This window comes from Erithacus rubecula (genome assembly GCF_903797595.1).
Source record: "Erithacus rubecula genome assembly, chromosome: 2".
Lineage (NCBI taxonomy): Eukaryota > Metazoa > Chordata > Aves > Passeriformes > Muscicapidae > Erithacus > Erithacus rubecula.
The window spans coordinates 11884331-11900705 of record NC_136685.1 but is presented as its reverse complement, the minus strand read 5'-3'; the positions used below and the strand labels follow the sequence as shown (position 1 = coordinate 11900705).

Below are 16375 nucleotides of genomic sequence, written 5' to 3'. Positions count from 1 at the left end.
TTCATCTAAGATAGGTAACATATCCCAATGTGCAACTAAGAGCAAAAAATATCACAGCTTGGAAATTTACAGACTCCTTTCTTTTCTTTTTGGTTTTAAAACCACAAGTGGTAATTAAGAACTCAAAGTTCAAGTCACACTACAGAAAAAGCAAAAACAGACAGATGCTGTGGTGAAAGAGATAACTGTTTAGACACACATATCATAGCTTAGAAAATAGCAAAATACCACATTAAATTCATCTTTCAAAAAGAGATACTTATTGAGCTTCCAGTGGCAATATTCATCCAGTAAAATGTGGACACATACTTACTGTTCTAACATCATCTTCATAACTAGTGACCTGTTTGTAATGGGGAGAGCCTGACAGAATTCTCCAAGCAGATATCCCACAACCAGCTGCTTTAGATACTCCATCTTCATCTGTTTCACAGCCTCCTACAAGGAGAAGTCTGTAAATTATATAAAGATGTATTATGATTTCATATACTGCCACACTTTTTAAAATTTTCTTAAGTCTATAGCAGTTTGCTTAGAGTAACCAAAGGCTAAATATACCAAGACACTTAACAGCACTGTGTCTGTGACTAAAGATCCTGAAATCTAAAAATACTTAAATATTATTCAAATAACACTTTTTACTTGTATCATGCATGCCTATTCATTCTCATCTCTAGCTTTACACAATTCCCAAAATAAATTAAGTCTGGCCACAAGTCTGAGTTTTCCCCTTACCCTCAAAAAATGACAAAAAATTACTGCTTAAGCATGTAATGAGTTCTGATCATTCTGTTTAAGCATCAGATTTTCATTTATTCAGACGTGGTACAAAAGCTACTTCTCTTTCACTGAAGAGCTGAACACATTAATGTTTGTCAATTCTGTTTTCTAAAGCCACTGTACATACATGTGCATGCAATAATTTCATTACACACCATAGGTAGCATTTTAAAAACTTTTATGAAAATCTTGTCATTATCGCTGAACACCACACCACACTAAAGTATTTGCCCTTGAAGCCCTTACACCTTATTAACAAGCACTTTTATATTTAACTGATGACTACTTTGATGAAAACTTTGAGACTAAGTATCAAAGTTTGTTTGGAAGCATCACTGTAATGAAACACCCATCAAAAGGTGAAGTACCTACAAAAAAAGGCACAATTGTAGGAGCCCGAAGCTCCAGCCTGGGAATGCTCCATTATCCCATTCCCAAGGCTGCACCATTCCCAACGTGCTCTCTCCCCCCCAGTAGCGGCTGCCACTCTCACAGCACAGCTCTGGCCACCAGGGATGCCAAAACTACACCTGCAAAAGTCAAATGAAGGAGTAAAGGGGAAAAAAAAAATCCTTCCACATTCAATCCTTTTTAAGACATCAGTAAAAATTATTTAGTATTCACAGGTTTCCTGCTAGTCACAAATGTACAGCAAGATGATTTCGTACCATGGCTGAATGACAGAATTACATCATCAGTTAGGCTGGAAAAGAACCTCTGAGATCATCAAGTCTAACCTATGACCAAACACTACCATGTCAACTAGACTAGCTCAAGGGATGGTGACCCCACCACTTCCATAGGCTGACCATTCCAATGCCTAATCACCCTTAATGTGAAAAAATTCCTCCTGATGTCCAACCTAAAAAACTCCCCTGGCACAGCTTAAGCCTCATCTTCCATGTCTTCCCAGCTCCTAGGGAGAGGATGTTGGCCCACACCTGGCTACAAGCCCCTTTCAGGTAGTTGTAGAAAGAGGTAAGATCTCTTGAGAGTGATGCTTATAGCTCATAAGAGTTTTGTGGTGTAATGGCCTGAAGCAGTAAAACAGAAGTCACTTTCACCAAAACTGTAACAGGAGACATGAATACCAGACAGGAACATGATAAAGCCGAATTTTTTTTCTTGCAGAAGTGTTCTACATAGAGCACAGCCAGCAGACAGCAGTTTGCACAGCTGTTTCCAGGCTTCATTTCTAGATCCTTAAAAATCTACATACTTCTGGTACCATCTGAGTACTCCTGACATGACCAGAGGACTCCTGAGAAGCCTCTGAGCCTTCACAACGCCTGTCATTGCCAGGAAGAGCATGCTTTTGAGAGAAGCTTTTAGGAAGGTCTGCCAGCTGCTCCTAATCAAAGGGTGCTTTCAAGTTTTGTTCCAGATGGACACCTGATTAAGAGGAGCCAGGAATCCTTGGAAGAAGTCCTAGAAAAAGACCTATGTAAATGCCATGCCCAGAGTGCAGCATTTTGCAGAAGATGATGGCCAGAACCTGTCTCTGTGTGTGCTCTAAACAATCACAGCCAAGTGCTGCCAGGCTCAGTCTCCAGCACCCTCTGGAGCAGCTCCCCAACACCTCAGACCGTGCTCCTAAGGGAGGACACAGATGTGCAGGTCTTGGACTGCAATGACATGACCCCAAGCAACCTGCTCTAGACCCTGAGGTGAAGGAGAACATTGGATGATCTCCAAGGGTTCCTCCAGTCTCAAAAACTGGCTGCTCTTGCAGTACCTCAACTGTACTCCACAGGTTTGTACAAAGTTGAGTTGAAGATAATCAGTGTAACACCAGTCTCAAGAACAAGCTCAGTTGAGGCATCCAAGAAAAACTTGATATGCCCTTCTTTACTTAGTAATTTGGGTACAAAAAATTTTAAATAAATCTGAAACCTTTCAACTCCTTCATCACAAGCTGTTCATTGCAATCTTTAGGTTTTAACATCAAACATTTTCTGCAGCAATTGCAGATAACGCAAAAATAAGACATTCAGTTCCAGATTAAGATACCAAAACAAAAGCAGCTGTTGAACCTTGGATTTGAGTTTATAAAGAGCTCACACTGAAGCAGACTTGAAGTTTTTTCAACTAAAATGCACCATAAATTCCATCCTAGATGGAAGTGAGATCACATGAGAACACCAACATTAGCTATCTAAATTAAGGATTATAGTACTTTTCAAAAACAGTAAAAGTCATTATTGGATTTTTTTCCCAAAGCTATTGCTTCAAGTTTTCCTACAGATTCAGAAACAGTCCCTATTGACATATTCTCTTTGCAATTATCATATATCTAGTTGAAAAAATCAAGTAAATTTTTAACTGCTACTTTATTGCACTATAATGGGTCATAAGCAAACACAGTAATGCAGTATATCAAGCCTTTCAAGCAGTGATGAGAGATCAGTATAATTTCATCATCTGAGATTAAATGCAAGAAAGCACAAAATGACAAAGTTGAACTTATGTTAACTGATCAAAGTTCACATTACTGAAAATTAGAAGTTCAAGGTGTATCAACAATTTTCTTTCATGCACAATTTTGAAGCAGTTTTGTTCAAGTGCTTCTAGAGTTTTTTGGGATAACAAGAAAATTTCAGCAAGAGATGCTACTTACAAATTTAGGTTTCTCCAATGTCAAATCTACAAGCTTTCTACCACAGAAAAGACTTGCCTTCATCAGGGGCAAAACACTGGTTCGTTTTTTTTTCCATCAATTTCATCCAAATGTACATTGTTTCAAGTGTCAATTTTTCAACTTTACTGAGCCACTCAAAAGGCTGCACATAGCAGGAAATGCTACAACCACTAACCCTGGTCTGATCAAAGGAAATAATGGGTTGGTTCTGCTGTCTGGTCATGTAGTGCAACCAAAGCTCCATAGTCCATAACTACTATCTCAAAACTGCAAATTTAGTACACTGAGTATTAATTATGTGAAATCACTAAATATTAATTAGGTGGAAAGAAGAAGCCATATACAAAATTAATCTCACAAAATAATAAGCTAGAAGAACATTACATCTCATTAATAATAATTTGTTTTCCTGGGATAGATATGACAGCTCACTTAATACTGAAGAATGAGAACAAGTTTTTTCAATAGTGAGCTTCTTGGTATTTTATAGCCAAGCCTAATTTCCAGTGTGATGTAATGCTGCATTGAAATATTCAATCCTAGCTGATCAAATACAAGAAAAATATCTAGAATGAAGTTTAGTTCCTACAACTGAAGAGAAATAGAGTTGCTGAGTTTATCTTGCTCCATAACAAATCAGTATTAAAAAAGGAGACACATTTTTAGCATAATTAATAGGCTAACCAGGACCTATTCCAATTACATTGGGTTCAAGAGCACACAGGCAGTCAGTCCACACTGCAAATCCAGTTTCTGTACCCACAGGTTACTAACAAAGAAAACACATCACAAGACAAGTCCAAATGCCAAAGCCTGGCAGTTCCACTCAGAACACCAGGGAAAATGGGCCAGCCAACAAGTCCAGTGATCAATTCCAGACAGAAAAACAAAACAAAGAACCACACAAAAAACAAACTAAAACTAAAACAAACAAAACTCAATCAACAACTAAACGTATACTTCACCTTTACCAATCTTTTATCATATTCAGAAATCTCTTTTGAAGCTATTTCTGACATGCTAAAAGTGCATGTTACTTACACAAGGTACTCAAACAGAAAATGACTTTCTATAACTTTAAAAAGTAACTAGTAACTTTACAAATGGAATTATGAAAGCCAAGTGGGATGAACCAAGGTTCCTCTCCGATAGCAAAAAGAGACATGATTTTTTATTACTGATGCCCTAAATAGTAATTTTATAGTAATTTTTCTCCCTCTCCCTATCCAACACACTTCAATGCTAATTTTCCCACTTTTTGCTCATCGTTTACATGCCAATGTCAGGTAGAAAACAGAACACTCACCTGTGACCAGGATGATAAATGACAGTAGTTATCCCATGGGGGTAGTGGCTGCTAAAGCTGAAACTGTGACTTTCTTGAAAGCTTTGATTTGTTCCAACACTAAGTATGCCGGGAAAAAGAAATACATGCATTAGCTCAGATGTATTTTCTTTAAAGAGTAGAAAGAATTCCTTTAAAGTTCACTGTACCCTCTCAAACCAAGTCAAAATTCATGCTTACCTTACAAGGTAACTTCTCAGCTCTCCACGATAATTAACAACAAGGAGTTCAGCTGACCACTGGGCACTTGCTTTGTATTCCAGAAAGATCAATCCAGCAATAGCATAACTCAGATCGCCTGGAATACTTGCTGTCTTTACCCAAAAATGAAGGCAGATGTTGGGAGAGAAAGGGGATTTTTAAAATGTGTCTTTATTACTGAAAGAACTAGAAAGTTAAATTAACTATACAGTACTTTAAAAGAATAAAGTTTCATAGTTTGTATTTACAAACTAAATACATTTTCTTTTATCTTGATTTTTAAGAAATCTTATTACTATAAAGTTTACAAAGATAATATACTAAGGAAGAACACTTGAGCCATGTTCACAAATGAGTTCAATACACCTTTTGAACAAATAAAATAGAAAATATATTGTGTGGGGTCTGTCAACAGCAATTATCTAATATGATACCAAGCAAAGTACCCTGGCAGCACTATTTCTTAATTTACAATTTGACTCTGCATACAAAATGCAGATTGATAATCTACTACTACAAATTGTGGTGATTCCATACTTTCACTGTTTGATGCACCTACAGACCCACCACAATTCCAAGACAGATGTAAAGCATATCCTTTGTGCTGTTGTAGGGGCTACACATGACTGATGATGGATGAATTATAGTGAAACTTTGTATGGCCCATTTTTGCATGGTATTCATAGTGAAAGCATTTCTAGCAAACTAAGTCATCATTTGAGAAAGGTCAAAGAGTAGAAATTATCCATGCTCCTTAAGAGAAGTTCTACTATATTCCTATTTAACCCAAGAGAGCACATACCGGTGAAATGACCAAAAGCTCACTACCCATCAAGTCAAACACTCTGACTGTTCCACTGCTTTCAGCATAAGCAAGTAAGGTACAATCATGACTCCATGCCACTCTCCTCCACTGAGGGTTAGGATCCTTTGGGACTAGGAAAAACAAATAAAAGCAAGAAGTAAATATAATCCCTTAAATAGAACAAAAAGTCAATTGCATCAAAAAAATGCAGGGGGCCAGCATTACAAGCTTATCTCAGAGGAGGGTAAAGAAATGAAAAACCACTTATGTCTTCCAGAGCCATTAATTCTAACTACCCTTTTATTTCAGATTCAGGTTTCATATATTAATCATCACAGAAATAAGTGGCAGAGGGAGGGTAATGGAGCTAGTCACAGAGCAAAACTATTAAGAGATTCTTTCCAATAATTCTAAGAAGTTGTATCACTATCATTAAAGTAACCAACACCATTTAGCAACATATGAATAATAAACAATGATGACACTCAGTAATGATGAAGAGGTTGCCATACCTTGACATTTTCCAACTATGGATACAAAGTCATCTTTTGCAGACCTGAAAAAAAAAAAAAAAAAAAAGACTCATCTTAATTTAGAGATGAAAAACCCACGATTCAATTTTCTGTAACAGAGCACTAGAAAAGTATTCCATGTGAACAATGCAGAGGCCTGCATGCTCCTAACTTGTTCAAAAAAGCAGATAGCAATTTTCACCATTAGACAGCTACAGTAACTAATAACAGTATTTTAGAGACACTCCTCCAACTGCATAAATACCAACATCTCTCATTTATTTGTAATGATGTACAAAATAGGACAGCATCATTTCAGTGCTTCATGTAACTTTAGGAAAAAAAAAAAAAAAGCCTAGTCAGTACTCTCTAGGTTACAATTTTAGAAACAATGCAAGAATATAGTTACATTAATACAGTTGAAACACAAGATTTATTTTATAGTCTTTAAGCTGACGTTTATGGTGCTCACACCACTTTTGATTGAACAATTTTCATACACTTGCTTCTTTTACATATAAATGGAAGGTCTGACCTTCTAGCAAATGGATTTTTGTGAAGCAAGTAAACACACTCAATCAAGATCTGTTCTACAGCTAAATGTGCTCTTGAACTGGCAAAGGAGAGCCTATTGTTAAGAGTGCACAAGAAAAGGGAAAGCATCAGTCTTTACAGCAATCCACACCACTTGTAAAATAAGGTGAAGTATTATACATGCCAGGTACTCCACAGAAAAGAACACTAGATACTAGCTCCTTGTCCCATTTTTTAGGGGAGAATTTCTAGAGGGCAGAAAGGCAAATCTTAGAAAGACCATGATTTGTGCAGAATATTTTGGAGGATCTTGATTGTTTTTCTTTCACATCTTGAAAACGGAGTGAGAAAGATACAGATATAAACACATCTATTATAATTGAAGGGGGGGGTCAAGGACAGTTTATGTTTGGTTTGGTTTTTTTTTTTAATGGGGGATGGCAGACAACTTAAAAGAAACAGATCTCTCCCTTTATGATCATTCCATGGAAAATCTCACAATATGTAACACTGCAAAACAAAACAAAAAACAAAAAAAATTCTTTTAAAGTATTGCTACCAAATGACCAGAAACACTTTCTCAGAACTCCACATTTGAAGTAACAGATAATGCTAAGTTACCTGATTTCTACACATTGGTCTTGAACAACTGCCAACAATTTGCCATTGCTGAAAGAAAAAACATATATGAAAGTTCAGTTCAAGTCCACTCCTTAGAGAATGTGCATCAGAGTCCTAGGTGCTTTTCTCCATGGTTAGATATAAATTACCTCATTCACAATTTTTTAAAAAATTAAATGGGAAATAGCAATTTTTATTAAAAATAAAATATCCATGCTATGATATTCCTTTCATCTCACAGAAATCTATCTGCCACTCTTTTTCAGCAGCACTAAGAAAAATGTCTAAAATCCCACTGCATGGGAGATCAGAGTCAAGATGTTGCTTACAGATAATTTGACAACAGCAATGCACAAAACTATGTATTGCTTTATTAGTATAAGGAACTATCCTAAGTCAGTAAGTTATGTGTCTTTGCATACAACAAACTAAATCCTTCCCCACTGAACCATTTTTCTGTGCATACTTGTGTTTACTTTCAAAAGCCAGGGATCTCACTGATGTTGCTAAAACTCCTGCAGAATAGCTGCAGGAACTCTTACTTTTCCGTGCATGCAATAGCAGACAAGTCTTGAGAATATGCATTCATTTTCCACAAATATAAATTGCTTACTTTAAAATTATATATCCTGTCAAGTTATAAGTTTTTAAATCAACCAAATTCAGGATTTGAATTGGAAAATGACTGCACTGCAAACCACTTTGCCTCAGAAGTTAGACAGACATTGAGCCTTGAGTGAGAGGTGCAGTCACTGAAGGGAAGCAGGTAGAACCCCTGGGTACCACACTGAGGCCACCTGTGAGAGCCTCCAGTGTTTCTCTTGACCAGAAAGAACAACACATCTTTAACATAATATTAACTCAGCACAGCTGTCAGTGGGGATGGTGGGGGAGCAGAGGAAGCATTAATACATTCACTCCTGCCAGAAATGGGAGTGTGGGATCTGGTTACCTTGCAAGTACGAGGTGCCAGTTGATCTGCTTACTAACCAGACGAACCAATCCAGCAGGCAGAGAAAACTTTGCAGGGCTGAAATACCAAAACCATTAGGCTGAATCAGAACACACAGTGAACACATGCAGTACCTGAGACACACACACCAGATAACTCAGCTTCAAGGCAACCATCAATTACCTGAGAGGGTTTGCAACTGAACATGAATCAACACTGCACCCTGCCAACGACAAAGGCTAACAACAGCCTTGGTTTTACTAAGAGAACAAAACTGCACATTAAAGGAACTGATCATTTATTTATCCCTCTTTACACTCTGGTCACCAGACAGTTTTGGTACACCCATTAAAAAAAACACACTAGTAAACAGAAGGGCAACAAGATGATCAGGGCACTGGAGTACTTGTCCTACAATAAATCAGATGCTGGGGGAATTGTACCTGCTTAGCCTGAAGAAGGGAAGGTTTCAGGATGACAAAACATAAGCATTCTGATTGATACCTAGGAGATTACCAGAAAGATGGGAGCAACAGAGGTCATGGCAAGAACACAAGAAACTATGATCAACCCTTTGGAGGACTTGGAACTGCTGGGGTAATAGCTGGACTCAATGATTGTAAAGATCCTTTCCAACCTAAATGTCTCTGTAATTCCAAAACCAAGCAGATTTTTTTCACCAGGAAGACAGTCAAGCACTTGAACAGGCTGAACAGAGAGTCTGGTTTCTTCATCTTTTAACCTTTCCTAAGACTTAGCTGGACAGACCTCCAGTCGGAATTCAGTGTTCTCCTGCTTTTAGTGGGAGTTTAAACTCAAGGCCTCCCAAGTTCCCTCCAAAACTCTTTTACCAAATACATGAAAACAGCAACTAAAATAAATTATAAAAGCCTGAAAGTAACTTTTAAATATGACTACTGGAAGGAAGGAAGGAAGGAAGAAAAGTAAGTGAATTCTGTCTACCACTGAATATTTACAACTAGACTTACATGACAGTATGGTGCCCTTAAACATCATCTCCTCATAAAAAAGGTGGGGGGGGGGGTAGGTGCACAAAAATACAGTTGAACACCAGCAATAGGAATAACAGCATTCCCTGCCAAATTCAAGTACAGTACTGTTTCCCAGCAAATCACATTAATGTCCCTTTCTATGTAACTCAAAACCAACAGATTATCCTTCAAAAGGGGAAAATGGTATCTTCAAACCTGCTAATTGGTATAACCACAGAGAGGAAATTTTCCAGAAACACTGTACTTACCCCAATATATTTCTGGGACCATTTAATGACTTTTTGAATCAAATCTTAAATTTATAAATGGCATGAGTGCTGCTCAAGAAGTTATCAAGCTTTTTGTATAAGTCTCAATTGTCAAAGAAAAAAAATCCAAAATTATTCCTCCAAAGAAAGTAAGCCCTATTGTGCCATCATATCTGTCACTGACACTTAAGAAAAAACTCTGCAATATGTCAGCTGGGAGTAGAGAGGACAAATGTGTCTGGAAAAACCTGTTCCAACTGCAAAGTTACTTCAGTTTCTGATAAATGACAAAGTCAAACTAGTACATACCCGCCTTCTTCTACTTAGGTTTCAGATGCAACTCAAGAAGCTATGACTCAATTTATGAAAAGAGACTATTCTAAACATTTCTTGGATAATATTCTAAACAAGTGTTCAATTTTACTCCCATAAAAAATTACTTTCCATCAAATTGAAAAGCTATAAAAATATTACCAAATAGGACAATTAAGCAGTATTCTTGTAAAACCCACCTGTACCAGATGTACCGAAGCAAAAGCAATGCAGGACCTGCAATGGAAAGAGGTAAAAATTAGTTACCTGTTAGTTACCTGTTAGTCTTAAAACACCCTCATAGTCTTAAAACACCCTCCAGCTCACTGCATAGGGAATCTCAAATTCTCACTAAAGAAAAAAGTTATTAAGGGGAAAAAGTCCTCTATATTAGGCCAAGGAATTCTTATGTCAGAATAAATGCAAACAGCAAATCAAAAACAAAGAAAACCAACCAACCAAACAAAAAAAACACTGCACACTTTTTGAAATTCTAGGAGACATTCTACTGGATGAAAATTCACTTCAGTTGCTGCCCTTCAACACTTGGTTTATCCATGGTAATATCATGAGAATGTAAAACTTCCTCACAGAACTTACAAGCAAACAGTCCAGTGCAGGAGATGTTAAGAGAGGGGAAAAAAAGGCTCAAGTACACTTGGCAAAACACAGAGTTTGTTAACTTCTTAGATGTAAGATTTATTAATTTGATCCAACAAATGTATGCAGACAAGAACACTTGCAAAATTGGCATAAAAATAACACAGCCATGTTCACAATCAAAAAACATCTTCCTGAAAACACATCCTGCACTCTATTTCCATTATATTAGGCACTCTAAAGGGCAGAAATTGCAAAATTTACAAGTAATCCACACAGAAGTCATGAATATAAGAACAAAACATATTTACCTGCAATTGCTCTAGTGATGATAAATGATGCACCGTGTTTTCTGTTGCCTCTTGGCTGCAATTACAATAATCATCATCAGACAGCATGCCACGCATTTTTAACTTAAATACAATATTCATACATACATTCACTGATTAAATTTAAGTTGGCTCCTAGCCTACGAGTTCTTCATGTATTTTCTATTAATCACTACTTCATCAAATGTCTACTTAAATTGCATAAGCTAAAACATATAACGCCAAATAATTTAAATGCCAAGATGCAATAAACAAAATGTGTTGCAGATTGTCTATTGATTCAGCTTTGCCTCAGTCTTTGGGTGGTAACAAAAGACATTGACTTTTTATTATGTTCTCATGTAAGCTATTATAAATCATTCTTCTTATGCCAAATAAATGCCACAGTGATCTGTAATGCCTAGCAGTCGAAGTACTTTGTGTGCAACCTATTATGCTAATATCTAAGTGCTAAGCTACCTAAAGATTGCTCATGGAAGTTCCTGTAACATCAAGATAAACAAAGAATTTCTGAAAAAAACCCTCTTTTTACATCAATTTGTACTATGTAACATGGCCACTCAGATAACCACCTCTGCTCCATACCATCTCACACAGCCTTTCCACCTGCCCTGCTCCACTTAAGGCAGAGGGAACAGCTACAGTCACTATACAAAATGAAAACACTCTCCCAGCACAGAAAAAAAGGACTCCAAGACAACACAGGATGTATATTCTTATCTGTAAGAGGAGGTAAAATCATTTGTTAGTAAGAAGCAGAAAAAAGATAGAAAACTGAGACAAGAACAAGGATAACCAATAAGGAAGGATCCACAAACAAATTCTCAAAATAAGCAATCATGCTTTCTAATGAAAATATCAGAGCATCCCAAATTGAGCATTAGGATAGGCAATGACTGAATTTTCTCTTCCATTCAATATAAAATACATAAAGCAAATTTCTCATTAACTGAAATATTCAGACCACACCGACTTACAAAGCAGTAAACATTGAAAGACAGATAAATTTATCAACATTTTAGAACATGTCTATGCTTAAAAAATAATATTTAGGCTCCCAAATTTAAATTATTGAAGTAAAGATTAGTTTTCTAGGCAAAGTTTGCAATCCATAAACAGTCTTTCAAATAACCAGGCTGTCATCTCACAGCATGTAAGAAGCAAACACAGCTGTACCAATAGATAACATTCCACATTCAGGCTGATCAGCCAGGAAATAAGAAGGCATTACAGTAAAATAAGTGAGAGCATAAATTATTTCTTACAGCTACTCTAGTACCTCAGGGAGAACTGCAATTCCTTAGGGACCTTAAAAGCAGAGCTTGTTCAAAGTTGTTGGATTACGAGGAAGTTCCCAGCAAAAAATATTTCCTAAAATTGCTTACATCTTTTTAGATTTTTTTTAATATTTTAAGTGTCTGCTCCTAAGCCTAAACTACAGGCTGCTATTCCACACATCTTAAACTCTTCGCAAAACTGATTTACTATTAAATCCTGAAGACCTGAAATTTACTTTTTTGTAATATATTCTTATCATTTCAGCAATAGCAATAGTTACCAGATATGCTGTATTTCTTTTTTAATTCATTTCTTCTTGAGAAAACAACTTCAACTTCTCCTTGCCTGCAGCATTCCAGGAATAAAATCTAAGTAACTTTCTGGTTGAAAAGACACCCACTTAGTTTTGGATGTTTTTGCACACCATACAAACTTACTGGAAGGACAAGAGCTGGTGGGTGTTGGGGAAATCTCAAAACATTAGACTGCAATGAAAAAGAAATGCACAAGACCAGGTAATACATTTTGGAAAATAAATTGAAGGAGAGAGTTCAGTTTGCCTGTATTTCCATAAATCACTTCACAAGTCCTCTCTTGCAACCTCGTCACAGCCACAGCTTCGTTCACTATTTTCACAGACCTACTACTCAGTAATTCCCTTTATTCTCATTGTATATTTCAGCATTCTCAGTGCATTACACGAAATGACATCACTATCCTGAATACAGACTGTTTGATTTCCACACCACTCTCTTCTCTGGTACATTTGTTTCCTTCACAACCCGTCTTCTCCTTCCCCCAAAAAATTCTTACTGGAAAGGTCAGTACAGGTGAATGACAATACTGACAAGAATTAAAATTAAAGCAAAGTTGGGCATTCAACCTAAGAGATCCATGCCAGTTTTATTTATGTCTTGAATTCAACATTATTTTACAACTTCATCACAAGACTCATCTTCCAATAATTAGAGCTGTAAGTTCTAGTACTCTGCAATTAAAATTAGTCATCCCAAATGAAGTAACAGAAAAATAAAGTCAATAAAGACCTACTAAAGTTTAAGATTCAGCTTTGTAGCCCAGACTACTGCATAGGAAGACATTCAATTTCATTTCCCAGTGCAGCATTCAACTTCCTTTCCCTTTCTATCATTCCTTACCTCACTTATTCCAAAAGATTCAATTCTACAAGAAAGTAGGGTGTGATTTTTTTCTGCAAAGTGTGAAAAAAACAGGATTAAAAGAGACAGATGGTCCAAAGGAAAATTCACAGTCACCTAAGTAATATCGCTGTTAAGGCACCTTAAGGCAAAAACTGACTCATACTGACAAAATAATCTATTTGCCTACGATTGTGAGTGTAAAATCAATTTCCCACTAAAATGGTAAAAAGACAATCAGAAGAGCATTTGAGTACTGACAGTTCCCAAGAACCATGTAAATCCAATCAAACTATACAACATAATATTTTCAAACCTTCCAACTTCTGCTATTGAAAACAGGTATTATCTTAAAAATAAAGCAAGAAATACCAAGTTTAAAATAACCAGCACCATCTGCTTAAGTCGACAAGTGAATACATGTCAGATGCTCAGAAATTCTTACTACCAAAGTAGATGAGGACCCTCAGACTGTGGTTACAGTCACTTTAATATGGCATTCCCACATGCTGCCCTAAAGGGAGGTGTCACCTCACACTACTCACAGCCCCCTGGGTACCTACAGGGGCACCAGAGGGACCACTTAACAAAAGGAGATGAAACAACACGATTGTTTCTCAGAGTAACCAATCTTTATTCAACTTATCATACAACTTAAAATCATTAATGAAAGCGGAAACTTGTCAGAAATGTGCCCCCCTAACACGGCTGTAGAATAACCACAGTCTCGTGTCATCATACCTGAGTACTCCTCAAGGTTTGCAACGGGGAAATTGTTTCCATATGTTACTAAAGACAAAGACTATTTACCTTTTCTCAAAACACAAATTAAAACACGTGCAACTATCAGTTCATCTATACAAATAATCTATTCAGTGAGTAATTGGTAATACTGCAATTGTATTTTCCAAATACCCATACCGTGGATTTACAGATCAAGAGCATCACCAACAAAAAAAATCATTCTGATAAATGGAAACCTATTTTTTTTTTGAGTATGGCTCTAGTAATTTTTAACAGGTACATTCCTCCATTTGTGATGTTTTTACATCTCTTCTGTTCAGTTGTTCTCATTAGCATAAAACTTTGTTATAATGCTTCTACTAACAACTTTCAATGGGAAATGCGTTAAAAACTTTAGTGGACTCAAAAGCCGCTACAAGAAAGGAAAAAAAACCACATTGCTTGCATCCTCTATTCAAGTCAGACAAGTGCAGACACAGAGGCAGGAAGCTCAGCACATTGCAGAGGAGAACTTGAAAAAGGAAAGATGAATGAGCTTCTCAGCTTTTCTGGTGACCAGAGAAGAACAACAGATAGAAACAACTAAAAACTTGCAGTACAAGAATAGTGTTTTCTGATTTCTCAAGCACTGGCACCCATTTGCACGCACTGTGGACATACAGGGGAATATATGTTTAAAACATTGTCCCTGTTACCCCAATCCTGCAAATACAGACAGAACCATATCGCTTCAGGAGTCCAGAGAGAATCTAAGTCCTGTTTTCACCAGGACAGATTACACAGCTCTCTGTACAGCAGTTTCTAGGGATGAGACTTGGACTTCATTCACCATAGCTTCGCTTGTGGCAGTCACACCCGATATACGCTGTTCAATAAACCAGAAACACTTCAGGGCACCCCAGGTGGCATATGCCAGGGTGGGAATTAAGTGACACGAAGGCACAGGGGGACAACAGCCGCACGAATACCCCGTGTCCCCGCCAGGGACACGGCGGGCATCCCGCTGAGTCTCCCTGGAGGCACCAGCAGCCTCCAGCAGCCCCGGGGCGCCTCCGCGTCCCCGCCCGCGCCAACGTGGCCGGTCCCCACCCCCGCCCGCCGCCGCGCCGCGGCCACACGCACCTGCACCTCCGTCTCCGGAGGCCACTCGGTGTTGACCAGCAGGTCGTACAGGATGTTCTCCTCCCCGTCCTCCGCCTGCTCGCCGGTGCCGGCCGTGCCGCGCTCCCGGGCAGCCCCGGCGCTGTCCCCGCCGGCGGCGGCCATGCCGGCCCGTCCCGCCCTCCCCGCGCCGCCGCGGCGACGGCGCCCGGCGGGGGCCAAACCGCGCCGCGTTTAACTCGCGCGGCGCCGCCCGGAGCGGGCCAGACCTCGGGCTGTGCGTTGAGCCCTGGCGGAATAGAGACAAAAATGGGGAAAAAGCAAAAGGTGGATTTCTTGCAGGTTGTTCTCCCAGCTTTTATGGTGCTGCGTAGGATTTATAAATATTTCAGTCCTACAAGTTGGAGTTCTCTGCATTGAGGGGCTGGTGTGTGTCCAGAGAAGGCAATGGAGCTGGGGAAGGGTCTGGGCACAGCTCTGATGAGCAGCTGGGGGAGCTTGGCCTGGAGAAAAGGAGGCTCAGGAATGACCTTAACTCTCTAGAGCCAGCTGGAAGGAGGCTGTAGCCAGTGGAGTTTGGTCTCTTCTCCCAGGCAAGAAGCAATAGGATGCTTCAAATTCTGAAACTAGGGATTCAGAGCAATATGAAAGCTCTGTTGGATACCTGGGAAAGACTTCAAGAAGAAACAACTACTGAGAAAAAAATGCCTTTTTACTGTTTCTATATCTTTTAACTATATTTGACAATGTAGCTGGTAAAGCAGTAGTAAATAGTATAGCATTGTGTTTGTAAGTTTCAAAGAATTGTGGGAGTTTTATAGTAAATTGCACTTCACATTCCACACCAACAAGCAGGAGTGTATATCGATATCAAGGCCTACAAACAGGTTTTCTTAGAGTCGTTGTTGAATCTGTACATTATTCATATCTATGCCTTTAAAAAATCACTTGTTTTGTCATTTATTTGAAAGCAAGCAAACTAATGATTGACACATATGGAGAATAACAGTGAAAGAAAAGAAGCACATCAAAGGAAGATACTCCCAAGGGAATTATTAATACGTGAGAAACCATTGCAATGTAAACAGCCTGGTATGAAGGGTATAAAATTCCCTGCTGTATTTTTCTCTGCATGACACCAGTTTCTACAGCATAAGTTAACAGCCAATAGGGCTCAGCAAGTTTTAAAAAAGATCTTGAAATAA

The 16375-nt window shown here is 38.2% G+C and overlaps 1 protein-coding gene across 2 annotated transcripts in view; it reads right to left on the bottom strand.

Annotated features, from left to right (window-relative positions):
- NBAS (NBAS subunit of NRZ tethering complex) overlaps window positions 1-15357 on the bottom strand; it is a 156122-nt gene extending 140765 nt beyond the window's left edge. For both annotated transcript variants that reach the window (XM_079298628.1, XM_079298629.1), the window contains exons 1-10: window positions 15192-15357; window positions 10873-10927; window positions 10162-10198; window positions 8389-8466; window positions 7437-7484; window positions 6282-6325; window positions 5767-5900; window positions 4944-5077; window positions 4725-4823; window positions 314-452 (exon numbers count right to left, since the gene is read on the bottom strand). In XM_079298628.1, the coding sequence (XP_079154754.1) occupies window positions 314-452; window positions 4725-4823; window positions 4944-5077; window positions 5767-5900; window positions 6282-6325; window positions 7437-7484; window positions 8389-8466; window positions 10162-10198; window positions 10873-10927; window positions 15192-15335 (912 nt within the window). In that variant the 5' untranslated portion in view covers window positions 15336-15357. The remainder of the gene's footprint in view (window positions 1-313; window positions 453-4724; window positions 4824-4943; window positions 5078-5766; window positions 5901-6281; window positions 6326-7436; window positions 7485-8388; window positions 8467-10161; window positions 10199-10872; window positions 10928-15191) is intronic.
- Between the last annotated feature and the right edge of the window lie 1018 nt (window positions 15358-16375).